General features: G+C 51.9%; 1 protein-coding gene and 1 long non-coding RNA gene across 4 annotated transcripts; both read left to right on the forward strand.

Annotated features, from left to right (window-relative positions):
* The first annotated feature begins 545 nt into the window (after positions 1-545).
* LOC104666858 lies at positions 546-11,405 on the forward strand. Of its 3 annotated transcripts, none has more exons than XR_004052745.1 (5): positions 546-725; positions 1,406-1,513; positions 3,248-3,319; positions 3,886-4,000; positions 11,283-11,340. It is a non-coding gene; the product is annotated as an uncharacterized LOC104666858 (long non-coding RNA). The 3 variants fall into 3 exon arrangements; XR_004052746.1 differs by having other exon boundaries at positions 3,929-4,000; positions 11,283-11,318; XR_748604.2 differs by lacking the exon at positions 3,886-4,000 and having other exon boundaries at positions 11,283-11,405.
* Positions 11,406-14,141: 2,736 nt separating this feature from the next.
* SLC7A4 (solute carrier family 7 member 4) lies at positions 14,142-18,314 on the forward strand. Its single transcript, XM_010368993.2, has 5 exons — positions 14,142-14,169; positions 14,867-15,891; positions 16,684-17,324; positions 17,592-17,700; positions 17,806-18,314. Exons 2-5 carry the CDS (start codon positions 14,910-14,912, stop codon positions 17,979-17,981), a joined length of 1,908 nt encoding a protein of 635 aa, XP_010367295.1. The 5' UTR covers positions 14,142-14,169; positions 14,867-14,909; the 3' UTR covers positions 17,982-18,314.
* The last annotated feature ends 1,130 nt before the right edge of the window (positions 18,315-19,444 follow it).

Consider the following 19,444-nt stretch of genomic DNA (forward strand, 5'->3'; position numbering starts at 1 on the left):
TCCTCCCTGCCTCCCTAGGCGGTTCCAGCATCGCACCCCCTTTCATGGAATGAGAAACATGCCTGACTCCTGAGCTTGTGTTTTCTTCACTGCACTTGGGAGCAGCTTTTCAGGAGAGTCTGGGGAACCTCTCAGAGCCAGGTCACCCTCTCACTCTGTGGCTCTCAGTTCTCTTGCATGCGCTGGCCTTTGCATACACTGTTCGTTCCCCTGGGAACCTCCATCCCCATCTTTGTCTGCTTATTCACTTCAGAATCTGCAAGGGTCGGCTCAGAAGTCTCTTATTCCTGAAGCTTTACTCAGAGCCTTCCCGGGGCTTTTGCTGCCCTCAGGCCATCCTCTCACAGCACTGATAACAGCTGTCCTTCCCCATCCTCTCACCACCTCCACTCCCACCCCAGGAAGTGAGGCCAGAGGGCAGGGACAGAGCTGCTGCTGTTTTCTGTGTGCCAGGGCCCAGCAAAGGGAATGTAGGGAGGGTGGGAGGTGCAGGGCAGCTGGGGTTAGGGACTGAAGGCTGGGTGTCGGAGGCTGGATCCTGCTTTAGTGGAAGTGTCCCTTTAACAGCGGCTGGCCTGGCCTGGCTCGGGCCCTGCTTTGCCTCCTGTTCAGCTGTGACTGCAGCTACCATGCTGACTCATGTGCCTGCAGCTAGCAAGAGCTGGCAGCATGGGCTCCCCAGGGGCTACGACAGGCTGGAGGCTTCTGGATTATAAGACAGAGAAGTATGTGATGACCAGGAACTGGCGGGTGGGCGCCCTGCAGAGGCTGCTGCAGCTTGGGATCGTGGTCTATGTGGTAGGGTAAGAGAGAAGAGCTTTTGGCCAGGCTGGAGGGGCAGGGGAAGAAGTGGGGGGTGGGGCTTGGTCCTGCTGGGTTGAAGTTGAGGGTTGGGCTGTTTAGGGGCTGGAGGGGAAGGGGGCAGATTGGGAGGGGGGCTGGGGGGAGGTAGGCGATACAAGACAGGAGAGCAAGAACAAGCTGTGTGTTTGTCCTGTGTGCCCACTTGCCTGCTTCCCAGTCCCTCCCCACGGCCCCACCCAGGGGGCACAAGACATCGTCCTTAACATCTGTGAGAGCTGGAGCAGTAGCCCCAGAGAGACCACCAGCTCTACCTCGGGTCAGGGGAGTCTAGAAGCTGGGAGCTGGGTCTAGTGAGGCTGGGGGTGGGTGCTGGCTGGGGAAGGTGATTGTCCGAGGGCACTGGCTCTCTGACGCATGGCTGGAGCTTCTGTCTCGTTCAGGGCGTCTGGAGTGGGAAGTGGGGCCAGAGAGGAGGTGGGGCCCTCGATGCTGGACTGGGAGCCTGTAGGGTGTGGGGAGAGAACTGAGCATGTAGGGCCCAGCTCTGCCCCTGTCACTACACGCTGTGGACACACCACACTGCCTAACTTCTCCTCCCCAGGTGGGCTCTCCTCGCCAAAAAAGGCTACCAGGACCGGGATCTTGACCCCCAGATTTCTGTCATCACCAAACTCAAAGGGAAGTGGCCGACTTGGTGAAGCCGCCTCAGGTGGGGGCCCTGGTGCTGCAGACGGGGGCGTTAAGTCCTTTCTCTGCTGACAGCTTGGACACCCGCCATGCAGCCAGTGTGTGCCAGAGAGAAGCATGTGATGCCAGAGGCAGCTGGGGGTTCCCAGGAAGGCCTTCACAGAGGAGTGGCGCCTGGACAGCGCTTTCAGGGATGTGTAGGAGGTTCCGGTAGAAAAAGTTACAGGTTGAGAAGCCAGGCCAGAGAAACTGCATTTCTGAAGGCTGCCAACAGAAAAGAAGGGAGTGTTTGAGACTAATGGCTTGAGCTTGAGAGGGGTGAGGGGTGTGAGAGGGCTGGAACCGGAACTTCCTGTAGCCCTGCTCCCTGATGGGGGCACCTCTGTCAGGTGCTCCTCCTGCACCCTTCTCGGCTGCATTTTCCTCCTCCCTCCACCCAGCTTATCCACAGCCTTAACTTCCACCTCTGCTCTTCTGATACCCAGGGTGTATGTAGCCCCAGTGAACACCTGCCTAGAGCACAGCTGTCTTCCAGGTGCACACCCACATGTCCAAAGGTCAATTATTTCCCTCTCCTGGCATGGCCTCTGTGACATCCACTAGTTCCGAGGGCTCTGACATCCACTAGTTTAGTGCGACAGCCAGACCAGTGACTCAGCCTCAACCCCTTCCTATCCCTTCCAACATGTTTCACTACTTGCCCATGCCACGCCTGCATGAGACTATGAACTCCTAGAGGACCCTTAGATGCCCCTCTCACCCATTCCCTACTGCTCGGTGCACACCACTCAGTAGCCAGGCTGAACTTTCACACCACGCATCCTCAGAGCCTGCAGCCCCTGCTTCTACTCTCAGGTGCCCCCCACTCCCCAATGATGGTGGCCACCCATCCCTCCTAATCCCAATGACTGCCTCTCTCAGCACCCTCTGCACAGCCCTCACCTTCCTTTCCTGGGCATGCATTCCCCAAATTCAGTGTTCTTGTGGGCAGCACTGGAGGGTCAGCCTCCCCCTTCCAACGTCCTTGGCCACCCTTTGACCACAGGCAGAGCTGTCTGTCTTCTCACCTGTGCCCTGCCATGCCAGTGCTGCTGTGTGTGGGATGGGAGACTCACCTCCTCTCCATCCTGGGCAGGTGCCGGGCCCAACTCTCCCCTGGATCTTCAGTACTAGAAGCAGCAGGCTGTTGGAATATTCTGGTTGATGCCAGGCATGGTAGCTAGAGCCTATAATCCCAGCTACTTGGGAGGCTGAGGCAGGAAGATCTCTGAGCCCAGGAGTTAGAGGATGCAGTAAGTGTTGATGACACCACTGCATTCCAGCCTGGATGAGTAAAGTGAAACTCTGTGCACCTGTAGTTCCAGCTACTCAGGAGGCTTAGGCAGGAGAATCCCTTGAACCCAGGAGGCAGAGGTTGCAGTGAACCAAGATCGTGTCACTGCACTCCAGCCTGTGTGACACAGTAAGACTCTGTCTCAAAAAAATAATAAATAAGAAAGAAAATAAAAGATATTTTGGTTGAACAAATGAGAAAGAAACTTGTCTCAAGAGATGGACACAGGCACGAGGCTTCCCAGTCTCAAAAATGGCCAGAACCCTGCCAGCCTCCCATCTCTGCTTCAATCTGCCTTATGGGGGGACAGGGTTAATGACTGGACAGGGCCAACATCCCTTCCCTCATAAACCAGGCTGCCGGCTGCCGGCCTTTCTGGTCAATGCGAGCCCATCCAGGCCAACCTTGAGATTTGCCTCCTAGGGAGAAAACGTGTTCTTCTTGGTGACCAACTTCCTTGTGACGCCAGCCCAAGTTCAGGGCAGATGCCCAGAGGTGAGTTTGTCCAGGATCCTCCCAGCAGGCCCCTCGTTCCTCCACCAGCCCCAGGTGGCCACCCGTGTTTCCCTTTCCCCTTCCCAGGTGGCTGAAGGCTCAGCATGTGCTTAGTGTCCCCCAGGCACTGGGCTACATCTTTGTGTGAACCATTTCGTTCAGTCTTCACATATCCCCACAGGAATTCCTGTGATCCCCATTTCGGAGGCAAAGACTGAGGCTCAGTGAAGTTGAATCACTTTCTTAAGGCCTCCCAGCCTGTGGGTGACAGAAACCTGAGCTCTGGGCAGCAGCAGTTTCCATGAGGTGCCCAGACCCTCCCATCCTGGTCCTGCCTCTGGGTACTCTCCAGGTTGTTAGTGTGACACCCAGAGCTGGGCACATGCTCAGGGAGGCTCCAATAGCAAGAATCAAGCAGTGGCATGATCATGGCTCTCTGCAGCCTCAAACTCCCAAGTGATCTTCCTACCTCACCCTCCAGAATAGCTGGGGCAACAAGCATAGGCTACCACACCCAGATAATTATATTATTCTATGTAGTGATGGGGTCTCACTGTGTTGCCCAGGCTGCTCCCAAACTCCTGGACTCAATCGATCTTCCTCCCTCAGCCTCCCAAAGTGCTGAGATTACAGGTATGAGCCACCAAGGCCAGCCCAGGACACGCTTCTTGAGAGACACAGGTATCTTTTGTTCCCGTGTAGTAAGAAACCAAAGTTGAATAAGCTTATACTTAAGTTCAGCAATCAATGTTTCTGTATTATATCTTATTTGGAAGTGATCTAGATATTCAGCAAATAACCATCTTTTAATTTAACTTAGTTTGACTTTAAGGTTTTAGATTACCGAAAAGATTTTGGATTTTGTGTGTGTGTGTGTGTGTGTGTGTGTGTGTGTGTGTGTGTTTTTGTCACCCAGGCTGGAGTGCAGTGGTGCAATCTCAGCTCACTGCAACCTCTGCCTCTTGGGTTCGAGCAATTCTCCTACCTCAGCCTCCTCAGTAACTGGGATTACAGGTGCCTGCCATCATGCCTGGCTAATTTTTGTATTTTTAGTAGAGTCGGGGTTTCGCCATATTGGCCAGGTTGTTCTCAAACTCCTGACCTCAGGTGATCCATCCTCCTCGGCCTCCCAAAGTGTTGGGATTACAGGTATGAGCCACCTTGCCCGGCCAGAAATTATTATCATTATTATTGTCATTATTATTGAGACAAGGTCTCAATAATAGTGGGAGTTGGCTGGAGTGCAATAGCACAATCATGGCTCACTGCAGCCTTAAACTCCTGGAAATTATTTTTAAGTAGACATATTTTATAAAATGTAATCATTATTTCAATAGTATGTCTAGCAATGAGTCAGTCAAAAATAAAAATTAAAACAATAAAAAATTATTTATAGCTGGGCACAGTGGCTCCCGCCTGTAATCCCAGCACTTTGGGAGGCCAGGACAGGAGGACTGCTTGAGGCCCAGAATTTGGGACCAGCCTGGGCAACATAGCAAGACTCCACTCGACAAGAAAATTTTCTAAAAATTAGCCAGGCATCGTGGTACACACCTATAATCCCAGCTACTCAGGATGCTGAGGCAAGAGAAGTTCAAGGCTGCAGTTAGCTACGGTCCCACTACTATAGTTTAGCCTGGGCAACGAAGCAACACCCAGTCTCAAAAAATAATAATTATAACTTATTTACAAATTTTTTCCCACTTGCATTTATATAAGTTTAGTTTGTTTAACAATTAGATTTGAATTGTGAAAACTTCATGAAACATTAGACAAAGTTAGTTATTAAGTTTTATTTTGCTGGCAATTTTTTGACATATATATTAGGCAAATATCAAACATTATTGAAGTAAAGTATCTAAAATGTTAAACATTCAACACTTTTTTTAAATCTCATATGAGCATACTAGGGGTTGTTCTAGTTAATTCCTCAGACACTTTTTTTTTTTGTTTGTTTGTTTTTTTGAGACGGAGTCTGGCTCTGTCGCACAGGCCGGAGTGCAATGGCATGATCTCAGCTCACTGCAACCTCCGCCTCCCAAGTCGTTCCAGTAATTCTCCAGCCTCAGCCCCCCAAGTAGCTGAAATTACAGGCGCACACCACACCCAGCTAATTTTTTTTATATATGTATTTTTAATAGAGACAGGGTTTCACCATGTTGGCCAGGCTGGTTTCGAACTCCTGATCTCAAGTAATCCGCCCACCTTGACCTCCCAAAGTGCTAGGATTACAGGCTGAGCCACTGCGCCCAGCCCAATGCCTCAGATACTTAAGTTTTAAAGATATGATAAGATTTACACTTTCAAGGAACTAAGAAAGAATGTAGATTTTCTCCAAGAAGGAGTTTCAGAGCATATTTTTTGTTATCAGAGATCTAGGGTGATGTTTATGGTTTCTTTTTCCTAAGAGCACGATAGTTCAGCAGATTTTTTTGTGGTTTCGGCCTAAACATGGGAATGCCTGGAGCTGATGAGGTTTGATGACAGAGCCCCAGGAAGTAGGAGGAATTGTAAGGTACAGTGAAGCAAGCCTGGCTGCTTGTTCCCAGAACCTGTGTTAGGTCTATTTTCTGGCTATCAGTATTTACATGTCACCTGTATATCTTGGGCCTGGAAAACAGGCTAGGGTGCTTTCTGTGAATTTTACAGGAAAAGGGAAGATAAGTAGGCAGCTGGGCATTGAAAGGATATTTGGGGAAGTTTTAGGTCTAAAAGAAATTTGCTGAGGAGATAGGGCCAAGTTTTGAGGAGGGTAGGTTTAAGTTAGGGGCCCAGATATCTGAAAGATCTTCTAGGGGATCAGGGACAGGGACTTGGGGGTTGAGCAGAGCACAGGTGGATGGAGGAGGAGAATTTACAGAGGGTGCAGATTTTAACTTTTATTTTACATCTGATTTCTGTTCTTTAATGTGGAGGAAGATTAAAGGAAGTCTCTAAAGCTAACCATTATATTTCTTTTTTTTTTTTTTTTTTTTTGAGACGAAGTCTGGCTCTGTCACCCAGGCTGGAGTGCAATGCCGCCATCTTGGCTCACTGCAACCTCAGCCTCCTGGGTTCAAGCGATTCTTCTGCCTCAGCCTCCTGAGTAGCTGGGGCTACAAGCACCTGCCACCACGCCTGGCTAATTTGTGTATGCTTAGTAGAGATGGAGTTTCAACATTTTGGCCAGGATGGTTTCAATCTCTTGATCTCGTAATCCACCTGCCTTGGCCTCCCAAAGTGCTGGGATTACAGGCATGAGCCACTGTGCCTGGCCTATATTTTTTTGTGTCTTCTTTTTAATTTGATCTTTCTCTAATTACCAATAGGACAGTTGTTTAGGATGAAAGCACTCTTTTGTGTGTGTCGGGCAGGGGGCAGTTTAGAGATGGGGTCTCACTGTGTTGGCAACATCATAGTTCACTGCAGCCTCAACCTCCTGGGCTCAAGCGATCCTCCCACCTCAGTCTCCCACAATGTTGAGATTACAACACCCGGCCAGTAGCACGCTTTAAAATACTTTTAGACTGGGCACAGTGGCTCATGCCTGTAATCCCAGCACTTTGGGAGGCCGAGTCAGCAGTTCACGAGGTCAGGAGTTCAATACCAGCCTGGCCAACATGGTGAAACCCCATCTCTACTGCAAATACAAAAAATTAGCCAGGCATGTTGGCAGGCACCTGTAATCCCAGCTACTTGGGAGGCTGAGGCAGGAGAATCACTTGAATCCGGGAAAGAGAGGTTGCAGTGAGCCGAGACTATGCCGCTGTACTCCAGCCTGGGCAACAGAGCAAGACTCTGTCTCAAAAAAAAAAAAAAAAAGCTTTTAGATTCAAAAGTCCAAATCTTCAATGTTATACCTACTTTAATTGTGACTCAAAACCAATAAGCCTTTTTATGGCTTAAAATCAGTATGCCTTTTCTGGCTTAACCGGAGACAGAGAAAAGCATCCCAAACAGGCTGGAAAAGATGCAATCCCCCCAAGATCCAAAGTATTTCTCAAGATAACCTAAGCAAGCAAATATCCTAATTGTTATCAAGGCAATGAGAGCTGAGACAAGTAGGACAAACTCCTCTGAGAGCTGAAACCGTTGGACAGAGACACTGTGTTTCTGATTCCTGGGCAGCTGGCTAGCAACTTAACAACGACCTGTCCCCCCAACCCCACCAGCTGGCAGAAACCAAAGATAATATTTTCATTGGTCACAGAGCCATGTTCTCAAGACATAAAACAAGATATAATAAATCACACAAAAGACAGAGACATGGAAAACAAGCCTTATTTCTGGGAGGCTGTGAGTCAATAGCCACTATGTATGCAGAGCCAAATACCAAATTCAGAAGTGTGAAATCAAATAATTCTTTTTTTTTTTTTTTTTTTTTTTTGAGACAAGGTCTCCTTCTGTCACCCAGGCTGGAGTGCAGTGCTGCAATCATGGCTCACTACAGCCTCAAACTCCCAGGATCAAGCAATCCTCCCGCCTCAGCCTCCTGAGTAGCTGGGACTACAGGCACCTGCCACCATGCCAGGCTAATTTTTGTATACTTAGTAGAGACGGGGTTTCGCTGTGTTGGCCAGGCTGGTCTCAAACTCATTTCTCAAGTTATCCAGCCACCTCGGCCTCCCAAAACTTACAGGAGTGAGCCACCGCCAAGCTGTTGGAACTTTACATTACTATGAGCCTCGGGAGGAATGTGGCCATGTGGCCTGAGGCATAGAGTGTGCAATTGCAACTTCTGCTTTTTCCTGTAAATGGTTGGAAATGACTGAGCAGCATCAGAGATAAGATGCCCTCAGACCTTGACTTCTTCTCACGGCATGTTGAAACAATTTTCCTTGGAATGTAGCAAGCTGTACTAATCGAATCTAACATACTGGATTTGTACACAAGATGTTGCAATCCTGCTGGCACTGTTTCTGTTTCTACCTTAGCTTCCCCACTTTGGAGCAATGACCCCACCCCTTTGGAAGCTGTTTCCTTGGGTGTCCATCGTCAAGCTTTGAACTAGAATAAAGATCGTATTTCCTTTCTTTTTTCTTTTCTTTTTTTTTTTTTTTTTTTTTTGAGACTAGGTCTCTGTCACCCAGACTGGAATGCAGTGATGCAATTATAGCTCACTGCAGCCTCAAACTCCTGGGCTCAAGTGATCCTTTCACCTTGGCCTCCCAAAGTGCTAGGATTACAAGCATAAGCCAACGTGCCTAGCTGGTATTTTCTGAATCTCATTATTTCAGGTTGACACAAGAGTCATAACTCAAAGAATCAATTCTTACCAATGCTTTTCTCCTGCCAGTTTGAATTTGGAAAGGGACAAGGAAAAATTTTACTCTCCTCTTTCAACCAGGCAGTACAGACAGAGATCCAGAAGAGTTCACTTTGGTAAGAATTCCTACCTGTGCCTGCTTTTATTTGTTCTCCCAGGATCCCATCTTTAGGCTTGAGAGGATCTCATCCTTATCACCAGAAACTGTAGGGGTGGCAAAACTCCACTTCCATCCCTAGAGTCTCAGCTGGGTCTAAGAATTAAATTGACATACGACAGGTTAACAGGAGAAAAGCACACAAATTTATTTATATGCTATTCTACATCTGATTTCTGTTCTCTAATCTTGCTAACAGAGTCCCTAAGGCTAGCCATTACATTTATTTATAAATAAGGGACGCTGGAGTGCAGTGACAAAATCATAATTCACTGCAGCCTCAAACTCCTGGGCTCAAACTATCCTCCCACCTCAGCCTCCCGAGTAGCTGGGACTACAGGCACATGCCACCCACCACACCAGTCTAATTAAAAAAAAAAAAAAATTGTTGAATCAGGGTCTCACTATATTGCCCAGACTGATCTTGAACTCCCGGACTCAAGCAAGCCCCCCTTGGCCTCCCAAAGCACAGAAGTGAGCCACCACACTCAGTCCCACAAATGTATTGGGTACAAGTTTTACATGGGTTGGGAACCCTCATAAGGACATATGAAGACCCAAAGAAGAAGTTAGTGTCTGTTACTTACACACTGAATTGGACAAAGAATAATAGGTTATGAAGAAGCAACTAAATTATGTGGGGAGGCTTAAAAGATAAGAGTGTTTTAACAAGGTTTGTACAGAATTCTCTCATTTCAGTTTCTCATCCTTGAAGATAAGAATGTTGCATCTTTCACATGGCAACTTCATCTCTGCATTTAAGAAATAGCACAGGCTGGCCGGGCGTGGTGGCTCACCTGTAATCCCAGCACTTTGGGAGGCCAAGGCGGGTGGATCACGAGGTCAGGAGATCAAGACCATCCTGGCTAACACAGTGAAACCCCATTTGTATTAAAAAATACAAAAAAATTAGCCGGGCATGGTGGCGGGCGTCTGTAGTCCCAGCTACTGGGGAGGCTGAGGCAGGAGAACAGTGTGAACCCAGGAGGTGGAGCTTGCAGTGAGCCGAGATCACGCCACTGCACTCCAGCCTGGGCGACGGAGCGAGACTCCATCTCAAAAAAAAAAAAAAAAGCACAGCCCAGGTGGGGTGGCTCACGCTTGTAATCCCAGCACATTGGAGAGGTTGAAGCAGGTGGATCACTTGAGGAAATGAGTTTGAGACCAGCCTGCCCAACATGGGAAAACCCCCTCTCTACTAAAAATACAAAAATTAGCCTGGTGTGATGGCGCACGCCTGTAGTCCCAGTCATTCGGGAGGCTGAGGCAGGAGAATCACTTGAACCCAGGAGGCAGAGGCTGCAGTGAACCAAGATTAGGCCACTTCACTCCAGCCTGGGTGACAGAGCGAGACTCTGTCTCAAAAATAAAAATAAAAAATAAAGGCCGGGCGCGGTGGCTCAAGCCTGTAATCCCAGCACTTTGGGAGGCCGAGACGGGCGGATCACGGGGTCAGGAGATCGAGACCATCCTGGCGAACACAGTGAAACCCCGTCTCTACTAAAAATACAAAAAAAAACTAGCCGGGCGAGGTGGCGGGCGCCTGTAGTCCCAGCTACTCGGGAGGCTGAGGCAGGAGAATGGCGGGAACCCGGGAGGCGGAGCTTGCAGTGAGCTGAGATCCGGCCACTGCACTCCAGCCTGGGTGACAGAGCAAGACTCCGCCTCCAAAAAAAAAATAAAATAAAATAAATAAATAAATAAATAAATAAAATAAAATAAAATTAAAATGAGCTATTCAGCCATGAAAAGTCATCGAGGAATCTCAAATGCGTATTATTAAGGGGAAGAAGCCAGCCTGAAAAGGCTATATACTCTAGAATCCCAACTACATAAGATTCTGCAGACCAGGCGCGGCGGCTCACACCTGTAATCCCAGCACTTTTGGAGGCCGAGGCGGGCAGATCACGAGGTCAGAAGATCGAGACCATCCCGGCTAACACAGTGAAACCCCGTCTCTACTAAAAATACAAAAAAAAAAAAAAAAATTAGCCAGGTATGGTGGTGGGCACCTGTAGTCCCAGCTACTCAGGAGGCTGAGGCAGGAGAATGGTGTGAACCCGGGAGGCGGAGCTTGCAATGAGCCGAGATCGCACCACTGCACTCCAGCCTGGGTGACAGAGCGAGATTCCATCTCAAAACCAAAAAAGATTCTGCAAAAATAAGACTAGACTGTGGAGACAGGAAAAAGATCGGTGGTTGCCAGGTGTTAACAGGGAGGGATAGGCAGGGCATAGAGGGTTTTTAAGGCAATGAAACTACTCTGTATGATACAATAATGGTGTGTATATGTGTCATTACACATTTGTCCAAACCCACAGAATGTACAACCGGAAGAGTGAACCCTAATGTAAACTATGAACTTTGGGTGATAATGATGTGTCAATGTAGGTTAATCGATTGTAACAAACATGCCCCTCTGGTGCTGGATGTCAGTAGTGGGAGAGGGGGCTACACGTGTGTGGAAGGAAGAAGTATATGGGAACTCTGTACTTTCTGCTTAATATTGCTGTGAACCTAGAACTGCTCTGAAAACTCTTTTTTTTTTTTTTTTTTTTCAGATACAGGGTCTTGCTATGTTGCCTCCTAGGTTCAAGCCATCCTCCCAACTCAGCTTCCTGAGTAACTGGGACTACAGGCATGTACCACCATTCCCAGCTAATAAAGTCTACTTTTAAATATCACTTTTCCATAAACATAAGTGTTTATTTGTGGACTGTCAATTCTATTTCATTCATGCATGTACTCTTATGTTACCACCACGATCTTGATTACAGTCATTTCATAGTTTAGAAATCAGGAATTGTAAGTCCTCCAAATCTTTTTCAAAAGTATTTTGGCTATTCTGGATCCTTTGCATTTCCACATTAATTTTGATGATTTCTGCAAAATAGGCAGTTGGGATTTCAATAGGAATTGCACTGAATCTATGCAACTCCTGAATCTGTAGACCAGTCTGGGGAATACTGCCATTTTATATTTAAAATCTTACAGTCTATGAACATGGGATGTCTTTCCATTTATTTATTTTGCCTTTAATTTCTTTTTCTTTTTTTCTTTCTTTTTTTTTTTTTTTTTTTTTTTTTTTTTTTGAGACAGGGTCTCACTGTGTCACCCAGGCTAGAGTGTAGTGGCACAAACATGCCTCACTGCAACCTCAACCTCTCAGGCTCAAGCAATCCTCCCACCTCAACACCACCCCCAACTCCCAGTAGCTGAGACCCAGGCTCATGCCACCATGCCCAGATAATTTTTTTACCTTTTCGTAGAGGTGAGGTCTCCCTATGTTACCCAGGCAAAATACCCAAGTATTTTGGCTATTCTGGATCCCTTGCATTTCCATATGAATTTTTTTTTTTTTTTTTTTTTTTTTTTTTTTTTTTTTTTGAGACGGAGTCTCACTCTGTCACCCAGGCTGGAATACAATGGCACCATCTCAGCTCACTGCAACCTCTGCCTCCAGGGTTCCAGCGATTCTCCTGCCTCAGCCTCCCAAGTAGCTGCAATTACACGTGCCCACCACTTATTTTAATTTATTTATTTAGTAGTTTTGGAGACAGGGTCTTGCTTTGCCACCCAGGCTGGAGTGCAGTGACAGGATCATAGCTCACTGCAGCCTCAAACTCCTGGGTTCAAGCTATCCTCTCACCTCAGCCTCCCAAAGTGTGAGCCATTGGGCCTAGCCAAATACTGTATTTTTTATCAACATTTGGTTGAAAAACATCTGTGTATTAGTAAACCTGTGTTGTTCAAGAGCCACTATGCTTTGCTGGGGATTTCTACATCTATATTCATAAGGGATTTGGGTCTGTGGCTTTTTTTTCTTGTGATGTCTGTCGAGTTTGGTGTCAGGGTAGTCCTGGCCTTGTAGAATGAGTTAGAAATTATTCCCTCCTCTTTTTGTTTCCTGGTGGTTTATCTTCACTGCATCACTGTGGGGTTGCTCTGTGTAACTGTCTCACTCAGTAGTGAGTGAAATATCCTTGGAAATGTACAATTTACTGCATTAGCCCGACTTAGTGTCACATATCCATTGTATGTTGGTGCCTGTGGCAGAAGGTGTGGTGTCACACCTTCTCCAGGTAGATAAAAAGTCAACATTCCAAAACACTGGACACCAGCAATAAGGTGGTCATTGGTAAGGCCTTGGGGGAGCTCCAATTACAAAATTGCCTAAGCCGCTGGCCTGAAGTGCCTAGACTTTTGTGGTGACATTTCAGGACAAGGGACGTCTGCTCAGGCAACACAGGGATGGGGTAAGGAAGCTACCATCCCACCGGAAGTGGGAGCCATCTGAGAAGTTCCTCAAGACAATACCAGCCAAATATTAGAAGGTATTGGCATTCTGGCCAAGGCAGAATGTTCCAAATTAGCACTATCTTATCTGGGAGTCCATCATCCTGCCACCAGCCCAGCTGGATAGGCTGCAGATGCTCCTAAGATCCCATTCCACAAACCACACATAAGCCTGAACACATGTCTAGTATAGCGTTCTGGGGAGGCCAGGAGCCATGGTTCATCACAGCCTTTTGGGAGGCCAAGGCAAGAAAATCGCTTGAGTCCCAGAGTTGGAGACCAGCCAGGGCGACATAGTGAGACCCAGTCTCTAAAATAAATAAAATTTAAAAATTAGCCTGGTGTGTTGGTGCAAAGCTGCCTGCCTGGGGCGTGGGGCGCAGGGATGCAGTACTCAGGACACAGTGGCTCTCACTGATAAACACAAGTGTGGATCTGTTATTGGGGTCCTATAGGCCCCTCCCGGCCTGCCTGAGGCACCTAGGCTAGGAGGGGCTACCACTGGGGTCTGAGGAGGTCTAGTCCCCTACGGGAGGGCTGTGAGGTTGGTCCCAGAAACTGCTTGCTCCCTTGCAGGATGTGGTAGCGCAGGCTCAAAACAGCCAGCCTGCGTTCCCCCAGTTCGCAGAACTCTCTCAAAAGGCTGCAGTCTCTTGCCAACCTGTGAGGGTGGCTGACTGCCACCCCATTGTAAGAGTAGAGGTCAGGGACTGCCCCAGGCCACTCTGGCAAACCTGTGTTTTCATTTAACTCACTGTGCCTGAAGCTCACATGATGGTGCTGCGGGGTCTGTCTGGGGCTCAGCTGGGTGGGGTTCATGTACTGGGGTGAGGGATCAAGAAGGGTGTCCGCTGCAGTGGAAAGAGGGTGGGCTGCGGACAACCTCCCGAGTGACCTAGGCTAGTCACTTAGCCGGTGGTCTGACCTCCATCTGTGAGTGAGTCACAGTCACAGGGCTTCCCTAGACCCCGGTGAGCTCCCGTCATGACCTTGCGAGGTCGGGGCAGGGTGGGCAGGGTGAAATATCTGGGTGCGTGGCAGTGGGTGGGGCCGCGTGGGGGGCGCCTGGGGGTGGGGGCGGGCCCTGCGCTCCGGCGCCGGCAAACTGGGCGGGCTCAGAGCTCAGAGCCGAGGCAGCTGCGGCGGCAGCAGGTGGGTTGCAGCGGATCCTACGGGGGACTGGGACCGGGACGGGGCTGGGGACGGGGACGGGGACGGGGACGGGACGGGGGACGGGCTCAGGCCCAAGAGCAGGCGAAGGCGCAGGTGTCCGGGGACAGGGGAGCGGCGGAGCTGGCTCTGGCGGCAGCGGCGTGTTGGGCATGGGGAGGTGTGCGGCCCAGGGCTCCCCTGCATTCTGCCCGGCACGCGGATACGCCAGTCTGGCCACGGTGGCGGGGGCAGGTGCCGGGTGTATGTGGCCGCCACTGTCTGTGGCAGGTGGCTGCCTGGGACACGCCCGCCCCAACGCAGAGCCGTGGCTCCTGTTCTGGGTCCGGCTCTACTCTGGGGAAGCCTCGGTTTCATCTCGCTTTGGGACTCCACCACTGAGCCGTTCCCAGTCTCTCTCCCAGCTTCGCCTGGAGCTGCTCCCTCCCCACCCCACCGAGCAGGTGAGTAGGTGGGGCCCCACCAGGCCTCCTCTGCTGCCTGGGATGCAGACAGGACCTCCAGGCTTCCTATGACCTCCTGCCCACAGGCTCTGACACCTGCCCCATTCCAGCCCTTCAGCAGGCCTCGGGTTCGGGTGTGTAGGTCCGCAGGGCAGGGACGAGAGAGGACTGGGGGTGGTCAGACCAGGAGGGATGAAAGGCCGGCTGGGCATCCTGTCATTCCCCTCTGGCCCTAGCAGGTTCCAGTAGCTGGCTCGGTGCTCTTCTCGGCCACCTGCCATGGCCCAGGGGCTGCCCAGCATGGCCAGCCTGGCTCGCTTATGCCAGAAGCTGAACCGCCTGAAGCCGCTGGAGGACTCCACCATGGAGACATCACTGCGGCGCTGCCTGTCCACACTGGACCTGACTCTTCTGGGCGTGGGTGGCATGGTGGGTTCGGGCCTCTATGTGCTTACAGGTGCTGTGGCCAAGGACGTGGCTGGCCCTGCTGTGCTCTTGTCCTTTGGTGTGGCTGCTGTGGCCTCCCTGCTGGCAGCCCTATGCTATGCAGAATTCGGGGCACGTGTGCCACGCACGGGCTCTGCCTACCTGTTCACCTACGTATCCATGGGCGAGCTGTGGGCCTTCCTCATCGGCTGGAATGTTCTCCTCGAATACATCATTGGTGGTGCCGCCGTGGCCCGCGCCTGGAGTGGCTACCTGGACTCTATGTTCAGTCACAGCGTCCGCAACTTCACTGAGACCCACGTGGGTTCCTGGCAGGTGCCCCTCCTGGGCCACTACCCGGATTTCCTGGCTGCTGGCATCATCCTCCTGGCCTCTGCCTTTGTCTCCTGTGGAGCCCGCGTCTCTTCCTGGCTCAACCACACCTTCTCGGCCATCAGCCTGCTTGTCATTCTCTTCATTGTCATCCTGGGCTTCATCCTGGCCCAGCCTCACAACTGGAGCACTGAGGAAGGCGGCTTTGCACCCTTTGGCTTCTCCGGCGTCATGGCTGGCACTGCCTCCTGCTTCTATGCTTTCGTGGGCTTCGACGTCATTGCCGCCTCCAGCGAGGAGGCCCAGAACCCACAGCGGTCCGTGCCTCTGGCCATCGCCATCTCACTTGCCATTGCAGCTGGTGCCTACATCCTTGTCTCCACCGTGCTAACCCTCATGGTGCCCTGGCACAGCCTGGACCCCGACTCAGCACTTGCAGATGCTTTTTACCGGCGGGGCTACAGGTGGGCTGGCTTCATCGTGGCAGCTGGCTCCATCTGCGGTAAGAGACTCTTCCTGGGCAGGGTGGCAGGGAAAAGAGCAAGGGGGAGCTCTGTCCTCAGATTCACCTTCACCTGGGGCTGTTTTACCAGTTGCATAATGGGGCAAGGAAAGTGCTAATTTTTTTTTTTTTTTTTTTTTTTTGAGACGGAGTCTCGCTCTGTCGCCCGGGCTGGGGGCTGGAGTGCAGTGGCCGTATCTCAGCTCACTGCAAGCTCTGCCTCCTGGGTTTACGCCATTCTCCTGCCTCAGCCTCCCGAGTAGCTGGGACTACAGGCGCCTGCCACCTCGCCCGGCTAGTTTTTTGTATTTTTTAGTAGAGACGGGGTTTCACCATGTTAGCCAGGATGGTCTCGATCTCCTGACCTCGTGATCCGCCCGTCTCGGCCTCCCAAAGTGCTGGGATTACAGGCTTGAGCCACCGCGCCCGGCCAAGTGCTAATTATTAGAAACTCTTTGCTTCAAAAAAATTTCTTCAGAAACGTTTTGGAAGGGACCTCCCCACACATGGTCCATAGCATATTAGTGTTGGGCATGTCCTTACAGATTATTTCCTAGGCAGACGGACTCAGCTCTCATCAGATGCTCCAGTGGGCCTGTGACCTATCCCAGATGTCCTGTTCTTGGGCAGAGCGCTGACAATCTATTACTCCTACACTCACTCATGCTTACTCTGAGAGGCCAGACAAGCTCATGCCCATGTTCCTAAGGAACCACCCGTGCACCGACCCCCAGCAGAGGCCCCTGGTGGGCTTCTCCGCCATGTTGACCCTCCCCGCTCTCTCTGCTACAGCCATGAACACTGTCCTGCTCAGCCTCCTCTTCTCCCTGCCACGCATTGTCTACGCCATGGCCGCCGATGGGCTCTTCTTCCAGGTGTTTGCCCGTGTGCATCCCCGGACACAGGTGCCTGTGGCAGGCACCCTGGCATTCGGGCTTCTCACAGCCTTCCTGGCACTGCTGCTGGACCTGGAGTCGCTGGTTCAGTTCCTGTCCCTTGGCACACTCCTGGCCTACACCTTCGTGGCCACCAGCATCATTGTGCTGCGCTTCCAGAAGTCTTCCCCACCCAGCTCCCCAGGCCCAGCCAGCCCTGGCCCCCTGACCAAGCAGCATAGCTCCTTCTCAGACCACCTACAGCTAGTGGGCACTATGCACGCCTCTCTCCCTGAGCCGGGGGAGCTGCAGCCAGCCTTGAGGCCCTACCTGGGCTTCTTGGATGGGTACAGCCCTGGAGCAGTGGTGACTTGGGCGCTTGGCGTTATGTTGGCCTCAGCCATCACCATAGGCTGCGTGCTCGTCTTTGGGAACTCGACCCTGCACCTCCCACACTGGGGTTACATCCTGCTGCTCCTGCTCACCAGTGTCGTGTTTCTGCTCAGCCTCCTCATCCTGGGGGCTCACCAGCAACAGTATCGGGAAGACTTGTTTCAGGTACCTCCCCCAGCCAGCACCCACTGGTGCTCTGCCCAGGCAGCTGCCTCCCCTTCCCCCACGGCCATCCCAGAATGAACAAGACTCACAGGGCTGGGGAGGATGGCACACCCATCCCCGCACCCCTCTCTGCTTGGTGAGTGAGCACATGTCTCCACAACCTCCTGAGAGGGAGAGAGGCTGTATGGATTCCCGAGAAAGTGGGCCCTGGGCTGGCAGATCTTTCCTGCAACCCGGTCCAGCCCTGCCCTGCCCCTGCCTCCTCAGATCCCCATGGTTCCCCTGATTCCAGCCCTGAGCATCCTCCTCAACATCTGCCTCATGCTGAAGCTGAGCTATCTGACCTGGGTGCGCTTCTCCATCTGGCTGCTGATGGGTGAGTGGGGGCCAGGCTGGGACCGGGTTCAGGAGGAGGGCAAAGAGGACAGGAAGGGCTGAAATCTGTGCCTCAGGCTCATGCCCTGCCTCCTGCCCTGTCTAGGACTCGCAGTGTATTTCGGCTACGGTATCCGGCACAGCAAGGAGAACCAGCGGGAGCTGCCAGGGCCAAACTCCACGCACTACGTGGTATTCCCCAGGGGCAGCCTGGAGGAGACAGTGCAGGCTGTGCAGCCCCCTAGCCAGGCGCCAGCACAGGACCCCGGCCATATGGAGTAGCTGGTCAGCCCACACTTGCCCCGCTCTCCCACACCTGCTTGGGAGGCCAGAGAGGCTGGACAAGCCAGGAGCCCCTTCTGTTGTGGGCGGCCTGGGTTTGCAGGCCTGCGCAGGCTGGGGCGTCCTCAGGACCTTAGGACTTTGTCCAGGAGCTGAGCTTCAGGTCTTCAGGAGTGGGCCTTGGCCGATGCTGGTGCCGCGGACTCTGCCCAGAGCCTTCTTGTTTATGATCAGCTCCAGCTACCTGGGCAGGTGTGGTGGGGTGGACGGGAAGGCCCACAGCACAAGGGATCCATAATAATAATTGCTTGGCCAGCCATGTGGCCTGCTGGCATATCCACTGTGGCATTCTTTATGGCACCGAGTCTTCACCTGCCCCATGGAACCAGGCAATTGTCTCCAATCCACATCAAAGATGCTGAGGCTCTCCAAAGAGTAGGTGCCAGTCCTGGGACCACCCTGAGTCAGAGACACAGGTGGGCCTGGATCCAGGTGCCCAGCTAAGAGGGGAGTCACACACACCAGGCAAGGAGGGTTCCATGACAGGCCTGGGGTCAGGCTCCCCACATCTGCTAGGTGGCAGATCCAGGGAGCAGAGCTGGGGCCCCAAGGAGGCTTCCTAAACAGGGCAGCAGGGTTCAGAGGATGGCATGCGCCTGAGGCCTGCCCGGCACAGGCACACCCACAGGGACACACACGTCCCTGCAGGCACTACCCTGGGGTGCATGCCTGTGTGCAGACTGAGGCGGCAGCTGCTTCTGAGCTCAGGCCCGGGCTGAGGCTCTCTGGCTGTCTTTGTGCACTCTTCAAGGGCTGTGAGGTGAAAGAGTGTGGCCCTCAGGCTCTGACATGGGTGCACAAGTGTCCAGGCCTATTCCAGTTACTTTTTAGCCTACCTGGTAGCTGCAGGGCCTCAGTCTTCGGGGGTAGGGTCCCCAAGTCCACCCTGCACTGCCCCACTGGCTCCCCATGGCTGTGCCATGTCTACCATAGATGCCCCCCAACTTTCCAGTCTTGCCTGTAAGGATTACACAGGAAGAGGGTGGCTTTGCTGGCTTTACTCCACGACTTTCTCCAGCCAAGACATCAGCTTTCTCTGGGCCCCAAGGAGAATCAGGTGCATGTGCCCCTCCTTGGATACCCAGGCCTCAGGGGCCACACTCTCCCACCCTAGCCCTTCAGAGCCCAGCTCCCGATGGACATGGCTCTGGGGATTGAGAGGCAGCAGGGACCCCAGGCATTTTACTGAGGCTGCAGGTGGCAGATGATTCCAGACGTCAGCCCAGCCTCAGCCCCACCCCTGGCCTTCCACAGCATGCCCTGATCACCAGGTATCCACAATGGAAAGCAGCCCCTTGCCTCCCTGGGGTGGACAATTAGAATTCCCTGCCCCGCCCTGGGACCAAGAGGAGAATTCCAGCTGCAAAACCCAGCCAGCCTGAGGGAGATCTCGGTGTTGTTGT

The sequence above is a fragment of the Rhinopithecus roxellana genome, chromosome 13, assembly GCF_007565055.1.
Source record: "Rhinopithecus roxellana isolate Shanxi Qingling chromosome 13, ASM756505v1, whole genome shotgun sequence".
In the NCBI taxonomy this organism is placed as follows: Eukaryota; Metazoa; Chordata; class Mammalia; order Primates; family Cercopithecidae; genus Rhinopithecus; species Rhinopithecus roxellana.

Excerpts from the sequence above, each read along its gene's own strand:
- SLC7A4 (XM_010368993.2), top strand. The coding sequence starts at position 14,910 with ATGGCCCAGGGGCTGCCCAGCATGGCCAGCCTGGCTCGCTTATGCCAG. Across the intron at positions 17,325-17,591 it reads ATCGGGAAGACTTGTTTCAG|ATCCCCATGGTTCCCCTGAT; the intron begins GTACCTCCCCCA and ends CTGCCTCCTCAG. Across the intron at positions 17,701-17,805 it reads CTCCATCTGGCTGCTGATGG|GACTCGCAGTGTATTTCGGC; the intron begins GTGAGTGGGGGC and ends TGCCCTGTCTAG.